This window comes from Alligator mississippiensis, chromosome 2 (genome assembly GCF_030867095.1).
Source record: "Alligator mississippiensis isolate rAllMis1 chromosome 2, rAllMis1, whole genome shotgun sequence".
NCBI classification, from domain to species: Eukaryota; Metazoa; Chordata; order Crocodylia; family Alligatoridae; genus Alligator; species Alligator mississippiensis.
The window spans coordinates 18799708-18821311 of record NC_081825.1 but is presented as its reverse complement, the minus strand read 5'-3'; the positions used below and the strand labels follow the sequence as shown (position 1 = coordinate 18821311).

At 42.4% G+C, this 21604-nt stretch overlaps 1 protein-coding gene across 8 annotated transcripts in view; it reads right to left on the bottom strand.

Annotated features, from left to right (window-relative positions):
• The window catches only part of NSD2 (nuclear receptor binding SET domain protein 2), a 112857-nt gene that overhangs the window by 76260 nt on the left and 14993 nt on the right, over positions 1-21604 (bottom strand). For all 8 annotated transcript variants that reach the window (XR_009459684.1, XM_059721487.1, XM_059721490.1 and 5 more), the window contains exon 2: positions 16658-17283. Coding sequence is in view for 7 of the 8 variants with exons in the window: in XM_059721487.1 (XP_059577470.1) it covers positions 16658-17254 (597 nt within the window). In the remaining variant the exon portion in view is untranslated. The remainder of the gene's footprint in view (positions 1-16657; positions 17284-21604) is intronic.

The following is a 21604-nucleotide window of genomic DNA, read 5'->3' as shown; positions in this document are numbered from 1 at the left end:
AAGAGAAGGGGAGAGAAACAGAAGAGAGACAGAGAAAGAGGCTGTCTCCTGGCCCAACATGGCAGCACCTCCTGCTTAGGTCCACAGCTGATGCTGCTGGCAGGTTCTAGGTCAGAGCTCTAGGCAGGAGCTTTCACCACGCTGGGTGGGTGGCATCATCAGCCCACATCATCCACAATTGATAATGCTGCCTGCCCACTGTGGAAGAAGCTCTGCCGAGGTCCACAGCTGATGCCACCATGTCAAGGGCAGAAGTAGTCTGGCTCACCTAACACCATATAGCAGCCAGTCACCAGCTATATAGCCAGTCCCTACTATATATCAACTGTAAATTATAAGTTTGTTGCAGGAATTACTAGGTAGCGTTTCAGAGACAATGGTATGTATGTAGGTGCATTAGACTAAGTAATTGTCCTTTCTGACTGTAAAAATCTACAGAACTGTAAAAATAGTTATAATTTTTATAAAACTGAAAAATCTGTATAGATGGGAAAGAAAAGAAGCAGAACCCTGCACAGTATCTGCACAAAAATTCAGAAACTTAGTCTTGCCTACTTTGTACACACAAAGGAAGTACAATGAAAATGACTGGCAGCAGGTTCGCTCTACAAGCCTTTATGCATCAAACAAATATGGAAAGGGGTCTTCATAATGGTGCAACCCAAACCAGAAAAATTCAGTAGCTTAACAGACTCCTTTTCTGGCAAACATGCAAGATTGCTGATAAAAGAAAAAGCAGTGCAGAGCAGAAAGAGATACTACTGAAGATCAGGTGATGGAGGATGCTTACCTAGAGGCTTGATGGAAAAAAAATGAAATTCTCTGCTGAATAAATAGGGAGTGTGACCACCAGAAATGACTGTGGTTGGATGAAGCTTAAAAGAGGAAACCTGATCCCTGATCCTCATTATGGAACAGGAAGGTTAAGAGGAAGTAGAGAAGTAAGGAAACATTTGAGCACACAGTGCTGCAAGACTACAAAAAAGCCAACTCATCAAGTTCAGCAAGAGCTACACCATAGCTTCTGAAGACACCTGATACCCTAACTCCAAAAAGAAAAAAGCCAACTTATGTGGACTGGAAATATAGACGTGCCCAAAGAGAGATTCCTGTTACGTAAATATGATACTGAACTACAAGCAGCAACCAACATTTGCAATTTTAATGCAGTTATATTAAAGGGTCTTCTTCAAGTTTTGGTTATCAAAAGAAGAGAAGGAATGTGAAAAGGAACTAGGCAATAACAAGTAAACAAGGGTAGAGATAAGAATTTTTGCTTCCAAAAGAGAAGATAAAAAAAGCATTAAGGAACAGGGTTCGAGTATGCCTGCTGTGACTGAGACTCTTTACCATCCGATTCTTAGTAGGTCAAGGTATTGCACTTATTATACAAGATCTGATTTCTTTGTAGAACTGGAGGAAAAAAAGAGGAGAGGTAAAAGTGTGAGCCAATCTGTGTTTGGGTACAAAATTACAATACAGATAAGCCGTTTAAAAGCAGAACAATACTCAAATCTGGACTCTAAAACAAACAGCTGCCAAATTCTAACATATTTGTCTGCATTTCAGGGGTTTTTTCTATTCTCCCCTCCCGCCTTTTCAATATTTAGTATCCAAATAATTAAGTAGAATTTGACTAATGGCTTCTATATTTAGAACATAGTTCTGCCTATTCAAAAATCAGCCAAAGACGACTGCACAAATCCTTCAGGAGCAGGTATCTTGGAAACCATGGCAATACTGCATGTCTACAGGGATACAATTCTTTTTCATCAGTCTAGAAATAAGGTTTGAATAGAAAAGTCTAGGCTAAATTCAATTGGTTACAGATACAACCTGTTATCTAAAATATGGAACGTTTCCATCATAGATTTGAAACAGAAATTAAAAGTTCTTCTCCAAATATGGAAACCATTTTCTTACAGCTACCTCACTTGAGTTTTGTCCTTCCATTTCTACAGTCTGCTAAATTATGAGCTGCAGCATATGCCATTTGAAAAATTTCAGCAACACTATTTTACGCTTTGCACAGCAGAAAGCATACGGTATCTCTTAAGACAGCATGCAATCAAAATACCCTCCCATTGCAACATGTTCCAAAAATGTGCACTCGAACAATACAGTAATTAGTGTAAAATAAAGAGAACATAACATTTCCAACAAAAAAGTACAGAACATTGTGATTTTAAAACTATAAAAGGGAGGGCTTTAAACTAGGTTCGCCAGAGGATGGAGACCAAAGCCCTGAGGTAAGTTTTGGTAAGTAGAGAAATGGGAGACCTGGAGGAAGAGAAAGCAGGAGGGGGCAACAGGGGAGGTGCTCTCATACTTCCTGAGAAATTAGGGCAATCAACTACTTACCTTGGGTGTCTGTACATGAATGCACTGAGCCTAGGAAACAAGCAGGAAAAACTGGAAGTCCTCGCACAGTCAAAGAACTAAGACGTGATCAGAATGACAGAGACGTGGCGGGAGCTCGCACGACTGGGACACTGTCATGGATGGGTACGAACTGTGCAGGAAGGACAGGCAGGGGACAAGAGGAGGAGGAGTTGCTCTTTATGTAAGAGCCATATGAGTGCTCAGAGGTCCAGTATGAAACTAGAGATAGGCCTGTTGAGACTCTCTGGGTTAGGGAAAAGCAACAACGGTGAAGTTGTGGTGGGGGTCTGCTATAGACTACCAGACCAGGAGAAAGTGGTGGATGAGGCTTTCTTCAAACAGCTAGCCGATATTTCCTGATCACAGGCCCTGGTTCTCATGGGGGACTTCAATAACCCTGACATCTGCTAGGAGAGCGATACAGCAGTATGCAGGCAATCCAGGAAGATTTTGTAGAGTACTGGGGACAACTTTCTGATGCAAGCACTGGAGTGGCCAAGTAGGGACCGTGCTCTTCTTGACCTGCAGGTGCTCACAAACAGGGAAGAATTGGTAGGGAATGTAGTAGTGGATTGAAACCTGGGCAGCAGCGACAAGATGATCGAGTTCAGGATCATGACGAAAGGAAGGATGGAGAGCAGCAGAGTAAGGACTCTGGAATTCAGAAAAGCAGGCTTTGACTCCCTCAGGGAACTCATGGGCAGGATCCCCTGGGAAGCCAGAATGAGGGGGAGAGGAGTCCAGGAGAGCTGGCTGCACTTCAAAGAAGCTTTATTGAGAATGCAGGAGCAACATCCCAATGCGCAGGAAGACTAGCAAGTATGGCAGAAGACCAGCTTGGCTTAGCAGGGAACTCTTCAGTAAACTAAATCACAAAAAGGAAGCTTTTAAGAAGCGGAAACTTGGACAAACAACTAGGGAGTAGTATAAGAGCATTGCTCAGGCGTGCAGGAATGAAGTCAGGAAGGCCAAACTGCAATTGGAGCTGAAGCTAGCAAGAGATGTGAAGGGGAACAAGAACTATGTCGGTAGCAAAAGGAGGATTAGGGAAAATGTGGGTTCCTTACCAAATCGGGGAGGTAACCTCGTGACAGAGGATGCAGAAAAGGCTGAAGCGCTCGATGCCTTTTTGTCTCAGTCTTCATAGGCAAGGTCAGCTCCCAGACTATTGCACTGGACTGCACAGTTTGGGGAGAAGGGGAAAAGCCCTCAGTAGTGAAAGAACAGGTTAGGGACTATATAGAAAAGCTGGATGTGCATGGAGTCATGCTGGAAGTCCATGGAGCCAGACAGGATGCACCTGAGGGTGCTGAGGGAGTTGGCTGATGTGACTGCAGAGCAATTGGCCATCATCTTTGAAAACTCATGGCAATCAGGAGAGGTTCTGGATGATTGGAAAGGGCAAACATAGTGAAGGAGTAAGACACCTCCGGGCTTCTGTTCACTCTCTCTCACTCCTTCACAAGCAGCTTTCAACTAAATGAAGCGGGGTTTGAAAAAGGATGGAGCTAGACTGTTCTCCGTGGTGGCAGGTAACAGAACAAGGAGCAACGGTCTCAAGTTGCAGCAAGGGAAGTTTAGGTTAGATATTAGGAAGAATTTTCTCACTAGAAGGATAGTAAAACACTGGAACAAGGTACCCAGAGAGGTAGTGGAATCTCCATCCTTGGAGGTTTTCAAAACCCAGCTAGACAAAGCTTTAGCTAGAATGATCTAGTTGGGGACGGTTCTGCTTTGAGCAAGAGGTTGGACTAGATGACCTCCTGAGGTCCCTTCCCACCCTAACTTCCTATGATTCTGTATTTGTTCAACCAGGAAGCTGGATCCTAACAAAGAGCACATTCCAAAATGCATCCGATCTTGATGCCTTTCCCAGGAAATGGTGTTTTGTAGGTAATATTTATGGATCTCCAATATCTATTCTACATATTAACATAATGAGGATGATTCTAAAAGCTACATAGGCTCAAGTGGAACTGGTAAATCTATACTACCTAGCTGATGGCATATCTTAATATAGTCCAAGATGCACTTTCAGTATCATTGTAAATAAAAGGGTTCAGGGTTCTTAGCATCGACCTCTCTCCCCATAACAAACAAGCAAACGCAGCAGAAGTAAAACCCTGAATTAGTCTGTGTACTGTAGGTACAAGAAGATGGTCCTACGTACCTTGCCGAGTGAAAAATTCACTTTGTTTTGGCTGGAATGAGATTTAAGGAAAAACACTGATAGATATAATCTGGATTAGGCAGAAGTCAACCACCATAGACATCATTTAATATTTTATGCTAAGTGTAGCCTTCTCTCCATGAAAAGTATTTAGACAGCCTACCACTGTACACTAACCTACAATCCTGTGTGACCACTAGTAAGAATGCTACCAAAAGACATTGGTAAGGAACATGATGCCAAGAGTTCAAAGCATCAAAATAATACTGACAGAGACCAAACAAGGCCACAGGAGTCCCACACAAGCACCCCACTGGAGGACACTCCATGCTATGGAAATGGAGATTGGATTTGGGTGGAAGATACTCCTATTGTTCAGGAACATCATTACTAAGAGATGAATATAAAGTCCCATGAAGACCAGGAACCAGAGGTGTCTGGGCCAATCTAGTATTATCAGGACTGTTACTGCAAACTCCTAAATTTCTATAATATACTTGGTAGGGGAGGGGTCAGTGGGCCTGAACAGCTCAGAACCGGGGTTCAAAGAATGATGAAAGCAGAAAAAAAATCCCAGACTCAAGCCCTCCCAGAAGCAGAAAGTTTTTATTTCTACCTCATGGTGTCAACTCTCACCAGCTAGCATCACCTGCATCATTTTACCTGGGATCAAAAGAATATTACACAAACCTAATGAATAATTTGAGTTGAGAGCACTGTGTGAAGTTATCTTTCCTCTCCTGAGTACAAATCTTGAGATTGACGCTGGTTCAGAGACAATAGTACAGAGATACTCTCCAGGGGAGATTGGAAGAACCTCTCACTACTGTCCTTGAGAAAACTGTTGCACCTGATTGGGATTCTGTCACCAATTTAATTATTTTATGATATCTGGAGGAATGTGGACTGGCACATCAAGATAATGATATACTTTTTAGGTAAGCAATGTCAATTCCATTTACATGCTGTGAAGGTGAAATCTTCAGAGTACTATGTAAAAAAAGGTTTTGTGGTCAAATACCTATACACACATGCTTTTGCTGTTGAGTCTAGATATGCTCTTACAAACATTTTTTTGGATAAGCACCAAGGATAGCTTCTCTTCACTGATCTTGAGTTCCAAAGTGGCCAACAGTTGTGGAATATCCTGAATATTTTTGTCTGTTGAGTTCCCTTGTAAAAATCAATCAAGGTAAGGATAAATTTGTATTTAAAAGATGCAAGGAGTACATCAGACTACAAGGCATTTCATGAAAATTCTCAGGGTCCTGGGCTGAAAATGCAAAAAGCAAAAGTTTCCAATAGAAACCTCTGGTATTTCTCAGTGTTTGGGTGAAATAAGCATCAAGAACAATAATGAACTAGTCCCAAGGATCTAGACATTAGATTATTAAGGCAAGGGTCACTAGTCTGAACCAATTAAAAAGTAACAACTAAAGTCCTTTTCCACTGAAACAGAAGTGCACAACTCCTGACGTTCCCAGAGTCAAGAGACTCAACATCCTGTTCTAACACCCTTTGATGAGAGTGATCCATAACAAGTAATAGTAAACCCCAAACTGGATCAGGTACCTATCAGGTACGTATCATGACGATTTCCAGGATCCAAGTCCAAGTAATATTGTTTCAAGTATCTTGAAAAGTCAACAGTCCCCAAAATAGTGATAGATATAGTCTGGAGGTATGGTTTTAAGCAGTTGTTGAATAAAACATCAAAGTCTCTCTCAAGATAGGCTAGTTGTGCCTTGTACCTGAAGAACAGGAAAGTCTACGCAATCACTTTCTTCCTTTGAAGTTCTGACAACCTTGGTATGGATTATCCAAAAAGGTAAGAGACTGCTTTGGATACGTTTCCTTTATAGCAGTGACATGTAAACACCCAGAAATTTAGAAATAGCTCAGGAATCCTTTGAAGAGTAACAACTTACTTGTGTTATTACTGAATGGCTCACAAGCCTCAAAAAGAAGATCCTCTAGCAGTGTCTACTTCTTTGGGAAATCCCTAAGGATCATAACCATTATGCCTTTTCATCATCTGACTTGGCCATATCTATTGCATAAAGCAGTGTCTACAAAGAAGCTCAATCTATTAACTGACCCTCTCTCATTAGGGATTTTAATTCCTCTTACAGCTCTTGCAGTAAGGCAAAAGGCTTCACACCTAATTTTTTTCTATATATGTAATCATGCTTGTATGCAATAAAGGAATTCCTGGTAACCACCAATCCTAAAATGCAGGCTAGTAAAGCACTAGCTTTTCATTCTGGAAAAAAAAATTAAAGCATGTCTTTTCTTTAAAAGTCGTCATGAAACTTAACTGAGAGACTTACAAGAGATCCAAGCGTGGGGTAAGCTCATCCCAGAGAATGAACGTTTCTTTTGTCTACCTTATATACATATCACAAGTTACCAACTGCAGGGGTATCAAACTGATCTGGCCCAGAGGGCCGGAGGAAGAGTGTGGCACCAGGCTGTGGGCTGGATCATGCCCACAAACCAGTTCCATGTACCCAAGCCAGCATGCTCCCAGATAGGGCCTGTGTGGTACATGCAATGCATGCCCTGGCTCTGATGCTGTGCATCACATAAGCTGACCCCAAACCTGTGCAATGCAAAGGGCCAGTCCAGGGCACATGCTCCATGCAGGACATGTGCCAGACCTGGAGCTGGACTGGCCTGGAGTCCAGCACAGAGGGCTGATCCAGTGCAGGCACCCCATGCAGCATGTTCCCAACTGGCTCGTCTTGTGCAGTGCACATGGCCAGGGCCAGCACATGCTGCATGCAGCACACTGGGCTGGTCCAGGATCTCTGGGTCTTGGATCAGCCCTCTGACAAAGGTCTGGACTACAGGCCCACAGTGCAACACCCTGTTCTACTACATTTTCTCACATACACCACACACCTTTTTTCCAAAATCCGGCTGCTGAAAATTGGGGTGTGGCACTATAAACAGTGAAATATAGTAACTGCAAGTGAAGAGAGAAAATGCTGCAGTATTGCATGTGGAGCACCCTAGCTGCAGGCTATGGACTCTCTTCCCCAGCATATTGAAAAAGCTGCTCCTTACATTTTCAAAGAAAGATCTTTTTCTTTATTCTGCATTTCTGCAACAAGGTACATATTTTATTTGGGACCTGTTATATACAAAAAAGGTGAGCATCTGTCATAGGAGGTATGTAAGTTCTAGTAGCACCTCATTTATCACTCTGTCCAGCAAAGAGACATGCACTTTCTAACAATGGTAGGACTTCCCTAATACTATCTTGATAGGAGTTCTGAAATTTCTACTACTCAGTGAAGGAGGCAGTCAAAAAGCAAAGAAGAGGAACAGACCAAAGTTTCATTGGATGAAGATAATGATAGCAGTGGACGCACGCACAGCAAGTCAACAGGCTTCTCCAGTGACTTACACTTGCTGAGAGTCAGCTGTTGCTAGACCAGAGAACAAGATGTAACTGCAGGAGGCAAGAAAGCTAGTTTCCAGCCTCGTGGAAACCTTGGGGTACCCAGTCTTGTCAAGAATGAGAACTGCATACAAAAGTGAAGGGAAGGGATGGTCTCTATCTATAAGTTTTGTATTTGTTATACAACCACAAGCCTTGGGTTCTTTACTGCATGCATATGGATGACATGATAGAACGCTCTGCATGAAATGAACCTCTTCTACTTTTAAAATCTGTTGCTGAAAAAGAGAATCAATATTCTACCTTCAATAGAGATACTAAATTAGGGATCCAACAATGCAATCTAGAAAATTATTTTGGCATTATAGTTCTAAATATCTGCAGTTGGTACTACTAGGAAAATGTTCATGCCAGGAACACCAGGAAGGTTAACACCTCTAGATCTACCTCATGTTACACTGTCTGGTGCAGAAACCATCACTATCATTACTTTTGAGGCAAGCAGTACTGAAAAAGTCTGTATCGACCTTTGTCAGCTTGTTAGTATTTGAGCAGATGTCTTCGGCATTGGGTAATATTTCAACACTGACTCCAGGTATCAAACAGGTTCCATGTGGGCAGTAGCAGAGACCACTCGAGAACACTCCTTGCTTAGTACCACTGCACAGACTTGGGCATACTTGGGTGCCAAAGAATGAGGTAAACTCTTGTGACAGAACAGGAGGCAACTGAGGACTACACATGTATCAGTTTTATTTGTTGGAAGTTTGGGGACATAAGTAAGTTCCAAGTATGGCTCATCCCACTAAAAAAAAAAAATCTGTTTCACTAAAGAAATTGCTTTCGAAGTTCCACAGTTCCTACATGTTTTAACAGTCAGCTTGGCTGTTCCACTACTGTAATGATTCGCTTTAATACTAACTTCTTACGTAACCCTTGTTTCAATTCCTACCTCTTGCTGACTTATGCTTAAGTCATATAGTTAGGGACTTGCCTAAATTGCGGCAGAAGTGCGCTGCACAGGGGCTCCTTCAATCTTCCTTTTTGCCACACACCCCACCTTGCCACGGATCCGGCGGCCCCACTACTTGCTTCTGATCAGCTGGGAGGTAAAAACCATGATATTAAGTATATCGTGGTTTTTGACTCCCAGCTGATCAGCAACTAGCACTGGGGCTCCCGGGGCACCTTGGCCAATCAGCGGCAGGAGGCAAAAACTGTAGCATATTTAAAACTGAGGTTTTTGCCTCTGGCTGATCAGCAGCAAGCAGCAGGACCACAGGACGCCTCCACCAATGAGTGGTGGGGACGGGCAGGGAGGGGAGTGCACGGCAAAAAGAGCACGGTTAAGATTAAGAGCTACTACACATCACACTTCCACTGTGATTTAGGTAGCCTCCTACATATAGTAAATAGGCTGTCTTTGTGCTCAAAGCCTGAAAAATGTAAGAAGTTTCATAGTCTCAGAGTAAGGAAAGGGCACTAAATAATTACTTGGGGGGAAGGAGGGGAGGGGAACATGTTTTTACTTGAGGCCACCAGAAGAAAACTGATGATCCTCAAAGAAATTTTCATTCAATAAAGAATCCAGTGGGATAATAGAAACATATAAAATTAGGCCTGGAGGAACCTCAGAAGGTCACATCTAGTCCAACCCCCTGCTCAAAGCAGGACCAGCCCCAACTAGATCATCCTAGCCAAAGCTTTGTCTAGCCTAGTCTTAAAAACCATTCGTGAATGCCTGATTGCCAAAAAGGAGACGTACACCTGGTGGAAGGGAGGGACTATCACTAAAGAGGAGTATACCTTCGCTGCTCGGGTCTGTAGGGGGGCTGTTAGAAAAGCTACAGCAGATACGGAGCTAGGGCTAGCGTCAAGGATCAAAGATAATAAAAAGTCCTTATTTAATTATATAGGGAGAATGAAGAAAGCACCGGGTAATGTGGGGCCCCTGAAGGATATGCTTGGCAATCTGGTGGTTGCACCAGAGGAGAAAGCAGATCTCTCTAACAAATTCTCCATTTTCCTGTGCAGGGACCGGGACTCCCCCACCAGGATTCCAGACGGACTCGGGAGAAATGCCGCCAGGCCTAAGGTTGGGGAGGACTGGGTTAGAGAGCTTCTGGAGGGGGTGGACATGTTCAAATCAGCAGGTCCAGATGCTCTCCACCCCAGGGTGTTGAAGAAATTGGAAGGGGTTATTGCAGGGCCCCTGGCACAGCTTTACGAGCACTCCTGGTGCTCTGGCCGGGTGCAAGATGACTGGAAGAAAGCCAACGTGGTCCCCATCTTCAAAAAGGGGAAGAGGGAGGACCCGGGCAACTATAGGCCCATTAGTCTTACTTCAATCCTGGGGAAGCTCTTTGAGAAGATCATCAAGGAGCACATCTGTGATAGGCCAGCAGCAGAGATGATGCTCAAGGGCAACCAGCACGGTTTCATTAGGGGCAGGTCCTGTCAGACCAACCCGATTGCCTTCTACAAATCAGGTCACAAAAGCATTGGATGCAGGTGTCACCGTGGATGTAGTCTTTCTGGACTTCAGCAACCTTTGACACTGTCTCCCACCCCATTCTCATTAAAAAACTAGGGGACTGTGGCATTGATGCCTACAGTCAGATGGATTGCAAATTGGCTAAAGGGTCATACTCAGAGGGTGGTGGTGGACAGGTCTTTTTCGACCTGGAGGGAAGTCGGCAGCGGAGTCCCCCAGGGACTTTATTAGTGACTTGGATGACGGGGTGAAGAGCAGCCTGTTTAAATCTGCTGATGATACCAAGATTTTGGGGTGAGGTGGGCACGCTAGTAGGAAAGGACAGATTATAGCAGGACCTGGACAGCTTACAGGGGTGGGATAACAAAAATAGGATGGATTTCAATACAGACAAGTGCAGGGTACTGCACTCAGGCAGTAGGAACCAGCAGCACACTTATAAGCTGGGAAACTCCCTTCTTGAGAGCACAGTGGCAGAAAGAGATCTTGGAGTCATTATTGACTCCAAGATGAACATGGGCCAACAATGCGAGGTCACGGTCGGCAGGGCTAACCGTACCTTGTCGTGCATATCCACAGACGCATCTCAAGCAGGGACAAGGAGGTGATCCTCCCCCTCTATGCAACACTGGTCTGGCCACAGCTGGAGTAATGTGTCCAGTTCTGCGTGCTGCACTTCAGGAGGGATGTGGACAGCACTGAGAGGGTCCAGGGGAGAGCCACTCGCATGATCCGGGGACAGCAGGGCAGACCCTATGAAGAGAGACTACGGGACCTGAACTGTTCAGCCTCCACAAGAGAAGGCGGGGGGGGGGGGGGGGGGGCGCGGCCCTGGTAGCTGTCTATAAACTCACTGGGGGGGGGCCAGCAGGGTTTGGGAGAGACCCTGTTTCCCCTAGCGCCCCTCTAGGTAACAAGGAATAACAGCCACAAATTGTTAGAGAGTAGGTTTCGACTAGACATCCAAAGGCACTACTTCAGTCAGGGCAGCTAGGATCTGATACCAACTTCCAAGGGAAGTGGTGATGGCTCCTACCCTGGGGGGGTCTTTAAGAGAAGGCTTGATGTCTACCTGGCTGGGGTCATTTGAGCCCCGTTTTCTCTCCTGCCTAGGGCAAGGGGTCGGACTTGATGATCTACAAGGTCCCTTCCAACCCTACTTCTATGAATCAATGAAATCTCCAAGGATGGAGCTTCCACCACCTCTCTGGGTAACCTGCTCCAGTGTTTTACTACTCTCCTTGTGAGAAAATTCTTCCTAATATCGAACCTAAACTTCCCTTGCTGCTACTTGAGACCACTGCTCCTTGTTCTGTCATCTGCCACTACTGAGAACAGTCCAGAGCTCCATCCACTTTAGAACCCCCCTTCAGGTAGTTGAAGGCTGCTATTAAGTCCCCTCTCAGTCTTCTCTTCCCCACATTTAGACTCCCCCTGGGTCTAAATAGACCCAGTTGCCTCAGCATCTCCTCTTAAGTCATGTCCCCCAGCCCCCCATTTTTGTTGCCCTCTACTAGACTCTCTCCAACCGGTCCACGTCCTTTCTGTAGTGGGGGGCCCAAAACTGCACAAAGTACTGCACATGGGGCCTCACCAGTGCTGAACAGAGGGGAATAATCACTTTCCTACACCTACTGCAAACACACCTACCAATGCAGCCCAGTATGCCATGAGCCTTCTTGGCAAAAAGGGCACACTGCTGTCTCATATTCAGCTTATTGTCCACTGTAACCTCCAGGCCCTTTTCTGCAGAGCTGCTGCCCAGCCAATGAGCCCCCAGCCTGTACCGGTGCACGGGGCTGTTCCAGCCTAAGTGCAGGACTTTGCACTTGTCCTTGTTGAACCTCATGAGATTCCTTTTGACTCAATCCTCCGATTTCTTTAGGTCTCTCTGAATCCTAGTCCTACCCTCCAGCATATCTAATACTCTGCCCAGCTTAGTGTCAATCTGCAAACTTGCTGAGGGTGCACTCTATATGCCATCTTCCAGGTCACTGATGAAGACATTGAACAAAGCCGGCCCCAGAACCAACCCCTGGGGCACTCCACTTGATACTGGCTGCCAACTAGACATCAAGCCATTGATTAGTACCCTCTGAGCCCCATGCTCCAGCCAGTTTTCTATCCACCTAACAGTCCATTCATCTAGCCTGTACTTCCTTAGCTTGCCTGGGAGAATGTTGTGGGAGAAGTTTTGCAGTAGAGGGCAGTACAGCATGTGCAGTTGAGGGCAACAAAACTGCGTGCAATTTTGGGCGCAGCACTAGGGATGTGGATAACCTGGAGAGGGTCCAGAGAAGGGCCACTCCTATGGTTAAGGGCTTGCAGGCCAAGCCCTATGAGGAGAGACTGGGGTACCTGGACCTCTTCAGCCTCCACAAGAGAAGGTTGAGAGGCAACCTTGTGGCTGTCTATAAGTTCATCACGGGGGCACAGAAGGGAATCGGTGAGGTATTATTCACCAAGGCGCCCCCGGGGGTTACAAGAAATAATGGCTACAAGCTAGCAGAGAGCAGATTTAGACTAGACATTAGGAAGAACTTCTTCACAGTTTGAGTGGCCAAGGTCTGGAATGGGCTCCCAAGGGAGATGGTGCTCTCCCCTACCCTGGGGGTCTTCAAGAGGAGGTTAGATAGGCATCTAGCTGGGGTCATCTAAACCCAGCACTCTTTTCTGCCCATGCAGGGGGTTGGACTCGATGATCTATTGAGGTCCCTTCCGACTCTAAAAATCTATGAAATTATAAGGCTTTATCAAAAGCCTTGCTAAAATTAAGGTATACCACATCCACTGGTCTCCCCACATCCACAGAGCCAGTCATCTCATCATAAAAAGCAATCAGGTTGGTCAGGCCTGACTTGCCCTTGGTGAATCCATGCTGACTGTTTCCAATCACTTTCTTCTCCTCCAAGTGCTTAGAAACTGATTCCTTGAGGATCTGCTGCATGATTTTTCCAGGGACTGAGGTAAGCCTGCCTGAATTGCAGTTCTCTGGATCCTCTTTTTTCCCTTTCTTAAATATGGGCACTATATTTGCCCTTTCCAATCATCCAGGACCCCTCCTGATCGCCATTAGTTTTTAAAAATGATGGCCGGTGGCTCTGCAATCTCATCAGCCAACTCCTTCAGCACCCTCAAGTGCATCCCATCCAGCCCCATGGACTTGTGCAAGTCCAGCTTTTCTAAATAGTCCCTAACCTGTTCTTTCACCAGTTGTCTGCTCACCTCCTCCCCAAACTGTGCTGCCTGGTGCAGCAGTCTGGGAGCTGACCTTGTCTTTGAAGACAAGAGGCAAAATAGGCATTGAGCGCTTCAGCCTTTTCTGCATCCTCTGTCACAAGGTTGCCTCCCCATTCAGTGAGGGACCCAACACTTTACCTGATCCTCCTCTTGCTACTTCCATATTTGTAGAAACCTTTCTTGTTCCCCTTCACATCCCTTGCTTGCTGCAACTCCAATTGCACTTTGGCCTTCATGATATCATCCCTGAATGCCTAAGCAATACCCTTATAATCCTCACTAGTTATTTGCCAAAGTTTCTGCTTCTTATAAGCTTCTTTTCTGTGATTATTTTACTGAAGAGTTCCCTGCTAAGCCAAGGTGGTCTTCTACCATACTTGCTGGTCTTCCTGCACATTGGGATGGTTTGTTCCTGCAAAGCATTTAAGACTCCTGGCTTGATAAGAGCAAGGACTACCAGGGCAGCCACATCAAGAAACTGAAATATAACTACCATCTGGCCTCTGCATGCCAACAATACACACAAACTTAGGTTAAATGATATGGACCAAGTCTTCAACTGGCATGTATCAACACGGCTCCACTGGAGTTATACCAATTTGCAGCAGATGGACGATCTGGGCCTGTTTGCATTCACAACGGTCTAATACTGCTTTCTAACATTAGTTAATAATTACTGCAAAAAACAGATTTTGAAGTTGCACTTGTGTGGGCCGACAAAGCGATACTGGGAAGAGTAATTTCTTACTGGTAAATTGGCTTCTTTCATGCAGCAGTATGTTATATGTTCAAAGTGTAGTACCGGCATCACTAATTAAACCATAGCTCTATCACAGCTATTTATAAGCAAATATGGAAATACATTGAAAAAAAATTATATTTATCAGGTTCAGGTCAGTGGTTCCCAGTGTGTGGTTGCCAAAACAGCTATAAATTATGGCTATACTTAGAAAGTTGGCTAGCTAATAATGTCTTTAACATTCAATCAGACAGTATCTTGATACTGGTTTTCCTTGTGTACATCTGTTAAGCCACTGGGGGCCAACCTTTTTGGCAGTTGTGCCACAAGTTCAGCTCCACACCTTCTCCAAATGCCAACCTAATCCCCTTCTACCTCCTGCCCTTTTGCTTAGATTTCCACTCCCTACTCTGTGCTCCTAGCACAATCCACTGCCAAAGAGCCGGACCTGTGGGGAGCTCTGAGAACCAGATAATGTTAGTATCTGAACGGAAGTCTTCAGCACTGGGTAATATTTCACTGGCATGCCATGTCACACCAGATTCAGTGTGGGGTCAGTCCAAAGCGCAGTGTCATGCCACAGCTGGATCCAGGACAGAGCGGGACCAGTGCGCTGCAACACACCAACCCTTGCTGGATCCAGCCCACAAAAGATCAACTCCCACCCACAGAATCCAGCCCGGAGGCTGGGCCCATGCCACTCATCTAGCCAGCTACAAGGCTGAGCACCACTGAGCTAAGGCATTGTCTGGCATGAGGCTCCTAACATCTCTACTTCAGGCTCCAGTTTTCCGTTTTGTTTTTCTGGTTTTGCTACCACTCACATTTTGAGGACTTCAGAAATCAGATCTGCAGAGGACAGGATGGAACGGTCAGTTTACAATTGTTGTATAAGGTGTAGAAGTCGACACATATAAAGTAATTGGTTATTAAAAAAGCCTCTGTAAACCCTATAATAAAAAAATGCAGACTCTGCTATAACAAGACAGACAGATCGCACTGTTTATAGGCCACAATTTGAAGATCAGTTTTCCAAAAAATCTTATTATACACTTAGTTAGGCTGTCTTCTCATGTTACACAAGATCATTTTAATTCAGCATTTTTGAGAAATGTAATAATTTAAAAATTAAGTTTCTGAATTTGCAATTAACTTGGTAATTTACCTATATTTTTATACTTCTTTATATAAGTGTCCTTTGTTAAGCTATTTGGAGAGGCTTAAGAATGCTCTTTTATTAATGTTCATCATCAGTCCTGTATGCATCTGAATTACAGATAGTTTCTGATTATTTTCCTGACACTTACGAAAATGGTAAAATTGATATGAACTTCCAAAATATTGTGTTTTTGCGTGTTTTAAACCCAACATGTTTGAAGAAAACAAAGTATAAATATTACTTTAAGTCAGTTTTAATACAGCATGACAGCAGTGACCTTTTTTATTTAAAGTGTTCATTAATAATCCTTCAGATATTTAAACATTCAGCATTTTTATGCAAGATAAATTTCACAATTTCATAATTTTCACAAAAAATTGCATCTATCTGCTGGTCATGCCACTAATAAGTATTAATCCAGGTTTCTACATATAGCTATTCTAAATGCTTATTGAGAAGCTTGTGAGTAACATAAAACCTGTACTACAAGGATACTTTCTTGTGATAGGAGTAATACAAAACAAAAATTCCCTAAATAGCTGCACTAAAAAAGGAAATGGGGCTCAAGTGGTATTTCCCATTTTTCACTTCTGAAAGCAGAACAATATATACTATAGTTAAGCAAATGTCACTGTCCACATCAAAAAAACAATGAAAACAAAACGCACACACAAATTTGACACTACGGTAACAACTAAATTTCACAAAAATATTGAAACTGTAAGAAAGAGCGTGTCACATCTTTGATGGCATATCTAGATATGACATGCTAAAGTTATAATTTATGCAATTTAGTTATTCAGCTAAGAAATGGAACTTGTACTAACCATTTGTCTTTTGAAATTGTTCAATTTATTTCAAAGTTGGGAAAACAGAATAACTTTGGATCTCTAATATTTGAAGTGTTAGGTAAGGTACTAAGTAGGGTGAGAGTTGAAAAGATCTTCATTACTGACCTATTCAAAAGAATGTGTTATTTCAAGTATTTAAGTATAAAGAAATCAAGCAAATGTTAAATCTAATTAATTTACTAAATTAATGGTAGAAAGAATTAAAAAAAATAGTACCTTCTTTTCAGTGGGACTTGAAGTCTTTGAAACTAATGCTGCTTCGACAAGACCCTGCTCAAGTAAGGAGTCATATTTTATGCTTCTTTTTCTATTTCTCCGCTCCTTGTTTGCTGTTTTTTGTTCATTTTCTTCTGACTGGGACACTTCCGCACCATTGTCTCCACAAATGGAGGATTCAAATGAAGGTTTTCCATTCATGTAGGTTTTAGTGATTTTCAGCTTAATTTCTGGAGAGCCATTCTTGATAGGAGTAGTGTTGGGTGGTGTTCCAACTCCTTTTATTTCTTGAGGCTCAAAGCGCAGCTTGGCATCTTGGGCCCCAGATTCCCCGTTAAACACACGAGAAGTTAGATCTTTCAATTTATCAGCTGGAATAAACGGGAGAGCATCGTGGCCGTTATATTTTTGCATGACGCCTTCCTGTAGAGTGGCAGAAAGCTGTGCTTTGCCCAAGTAGACAGAGCACTCACGATTCACTTCACAATTCTGTGTTTTCCCATTGGCATTTCCAAGGATCTCTGGTACCTGCTTCATTTTGATGTGGTTAATTTTTCGTGTTAACAGTGGAGAACTTCTTTTGACGCTAAAGTCCATTCAGCCTTGATGTTTCCAGTCTTACACTGCTATAATACAAACAAAAGAAAAGATGTTTAGAATGTAGAAAAATAAGAGTGAACACAAAGTAATTAAGCGTCTTGTTAAAGATGCCTGTATAGGCATAATCTGCAATCTATACTTAAAAATATATTCCAATTTTAAGAGTGTACACATTCTACCAACAAGAGTTTCTGTTAGCACAGAAACTGCTGGTTATATTTGCAACACCACACTAATTTCACTACGTATGCTTTGGCAATATGCAAACAGAGCAAAATTAAAATGTTTTAGTTTTCATTTTAAGCAACTACAGCCCAAATTCTGCTCATACCACTCACAAAGCAGAGCCATTTACACCTTGAAACCATGCCTTTGAATTAAAAGAAGTTTGACCTAGAGACACTAATAGCAAAAACTGGCAACCTCCATTTTAGGAAAGCCAACCAGACTGGAACCCCCACAGACCAATGTTTCTAATGTATTCATTGAATGGCTGCAGCAAGGGCATGGCAGAAGCTTCTTCACAGTGCACTGCAAATGGGCACTACACCTTCCATCAAAGCACTACCCCTAGGGAGGTATTGCAGCTCAGTCCTCACACTTAATCCTAAGCTTTACAGTTAAAAACTGTCAGTAAGAGATGTCAATTAATTTCACTTGTAGTGGTAGTTTTATGGTGGGGACATCATCTATGGGGACCTGGATGGATGTCAATTAAGATTACTTTCCTCAAAGCATAAAACAACAAAAACTCACTTCATCTGTAAATTTAACATGACTATACATCACTTTGTAATATCGATTTCTCACCCACCAAGGTAAGATGCTTAAGCAAGTGAAACTACATGTTTTTACAATCAGATATAGACAGATTTCTAAAAATTACCAGAGTTAAACCAGCCCATTTTAGTGTTAAAAAAAAATCTACACTTTCAAACAATGCATTAGGCCCTGCCCAATCACAAAATAAACAGAATAAAGCCATCTACCCACAGAGTAGCCAAGTTCCTATGTGACTATATCAAAGCAGAATGACTCTCGAGATGCCCAGTCCAATACCTGACAGCTTCAAAAAAGCTGCGAGAAAACCAATAATGGACAATTATAGAATTGCTCCCTGCTATTCAAGAATTTTCTTCTAAAAGCCTGTCAGTTAGCAACTGGCTTTAGGCATGAAAACTGATACTACTTTGTGAAAAATCAGTGTCAGTGCTGTTTTTTTACTCAGTTCCCTCCACGGATGCTCACCTGAATTACACTCTGGTCACCGCTACGTCAGGCATGTGTAGACTGAGTATGCAGGATAATGCAGAGCTACCCTAGCTAACTTTAAAAGGATTTTGTTTGAATACCAACAACAATCTAGTTGAGGCAGCAGGTTGGTACAAGCTAATACCAGCACACCCTACTTCTAGGCTATTTCTATGTAGTTTTAAAGCTAGCTCAGAAATCTCTGCACTGAAGAATAGGCATACCCTTAGCAGCTTCACCAGTTATTTTGTGAATTACTGGCCTTGCTTAGGGCTACAATGGGAATAGCCACTCCTCCTGTGATCCACAGCTAACAGTTGCAGCAGACAATAGCATGGTATCAGGTAGCTATTTTTCTAAATCTCCATCTGCTGTAATGTTTGACCAGTTTATATACTTTTAATTGAAATCCCATTTTCAGTGTTTTATTATATAGTTATCCCTGACCTGTCTCAATTTTAAGTTACTCCTTTTTAAGCTAACATAATTTTTGCTATGATAATTTAAGGCTATGCAAAAAGAATTTTTGTTCAAAGTAGTTGTTAGATATAATGCTCTTGAAAAAAATCCAGAGCAGACAATCACTGTTCCAGTCTAAATGAAGATCTAGAATGACTATAGGCCTGAAGACAAGATGTTACCTGCACATGACCTCCTAATAGGATGGGGGGGGAGGGACAAGCATCAAGAGTCAGGTGGGAGCCAAGGTGAACAGTTTTTTGGGTTTTTCTGAAGGTTAAAAAAAAATACTTATCAGAATCTTACATTCAACTATGGTTATGGGAAAAAAGCAGCGTTTGCATCCCATAAACTATCACTTCCCCTCTAGCAAGTAGAAGTCGTCACACATGAATTATCACAAACACGCTCCCATGCAAAAGCATTCTCTCAATGGTATCTTCTGAAAGAGTGAAAGACTTCGATTTGCAAAACACTACTGTGAACACAATTTATATTCAGTAGCTGATAAATCAGAATGAACAATGCTGCAAACACTCAGTGAAAAGAAGCTGAATTTAGAAAAACTAAGGACAGAGTTAAAAATAAAAGGAAAGGAGATGAAAAAAGAAATAAAATAAGTACAACCAAAAGGAAAAGCCTGTAGAGGTACAGATAGAGGTTGAAAAAAGCCAAAGCCCATGCAAGCTCAGAAACTCTACTCTAAAAATTAAGGTTCCACTTTTGAGTCAAATAAACCTTAAAACCCATTTTGTATGAGTTAGTACTTCCCAGTGTTTCACATTCTGATTCAGATTTCTTACCATAAATTGCTTCTCACAGTAATAATAATCACAGCCAAATTACACAAATCAATCAACACAAGGAAGCATAGCCATTACAGAATAAACTAGGAAGTCCAAGATTATTGCAATGGCAATAACATTTGCATTTGAGCCCTTATTTTTATAACAAGGAACCAAATTATAACTAGTCTTGTATTTATTCCCTCACAAATTCTTACTAGAAGAAACTTACAGTACACAATAGAAAGCAGTAGTTTAAATAGCTGAATTTCCTTAGCATAAAGCAAGTATCCCAAAACTCATTACATAGAAAACTATCTAAAAATGTGTACTACATACCTGAAGCTGTTGGCGCCCTCTGGTGGTTAACTGAGCATTTGGTCAGCGACTATGTAGGTATCAGATTAGAAAGTCTGTATTTTATCTACAATACCATTTAGTCTGGTTTTTCACTATCATACTGCAGTATTAACATTTTTCTTTTAAACCAATATGGATTTTCACAGCTTATTTCTCAAAAATGGAAAGCCACCTGACAACAAGTTGAAATAAACAAAACCAGACAACTAGAAAAAGTGGCAGTTATTTCAATTAACTTAGCTTATCCTACCTAGCAATGAATGTAGGTCTATAAAGAGATGAAAAATTACAGGCATTTAAATTTAAATATTATACGGATCAAAAAGGGTAGAATATCTAGAGAATTTTTAAAAAATTAAAAATAATGAGGAAGAAGTGAATGCATATATAGATAGTTCAAAGTTGCTCTTTACGGGTCTCTGAAAAGACTCCCATGCCAAATTAAAGCTAAGAACATAATTTTGCTCTGTATTCTCCTCCCCTAGAGACAAAAGGACCAATACAGAAATTATGTGCGTTAGCAAAGGGGGAGACCAATTAAGCATTTTTTTTAGTTACCTGGTTGGTTTGTTTGTTTGGGGTTTTCTTTACAACCCACGGTTCACCGTGAAACCCTAATCTGAGACAACACCATTCTGTGATTAAATATCTATTCTTGATAGATGTGGGTGGCAAATGCAGTTCATCTCTCAGGGAGCTTACAATCTATTTAGTAGTTACACTTGACTTTTTTCCTCAATGTTTTTTGAAGACACCAATGCAAAACTGCTTTTTACCAGCAACTTGAAATGATGCATAAAGAAAAACTAAGGATAAATTAAGAACTTCCACAAGATCATAGATGGAAGCATGGAAGCAGGGACAAAGACAACTGCTAGAGATTTTAGTGAATGCAGTTGTAGATACAGTTCGGCTCATGGGGTCAAGCTGATGAGGACATGAAGAAGGCTAACTGTCTGAAATACAGATACGGGAAAAAGCGCGTGGAGTTTAAAACACGGAAAATAAGACCGCATTTCTACTAAGAGTTAAGGGCACCAGAAGTTACAAAGATCAGGGTGAGAAGGAGAATAAGAAGTGACAGAGACAAGGGAAGCAAGTACCTGAAATTGGACAGTATCATGCAGAGATGATTAATCTGAAGGCTAGTTGCCATGTATTAGAGGTGTCAGCTGATGCAGGGAAACAATGTTTGATCTATCTTCCCCTCAAAGTCAACTGACATGAAGAAAGAAACATAGGAAGGGGGAAAATGTCAAAAAGTAGCAGACAGGAGGCAAAGACTATGACCACTAACCTCAGAAGTGAAATATAAAAGGACCAGTAAGGGAAGTGGTAAAACTGAAGGAGAAGACACATGGAGTGAATAAATTCTGCATGGTCTCTGACATCCCTTCAGAGATAATCAGCAGTGAAGGCAGGAACACGAGGAACAAAATAAAAAAAAAGGAAGGAGCATGAGACAGGACCAGAGTAAAATGAGCCAGAAGGG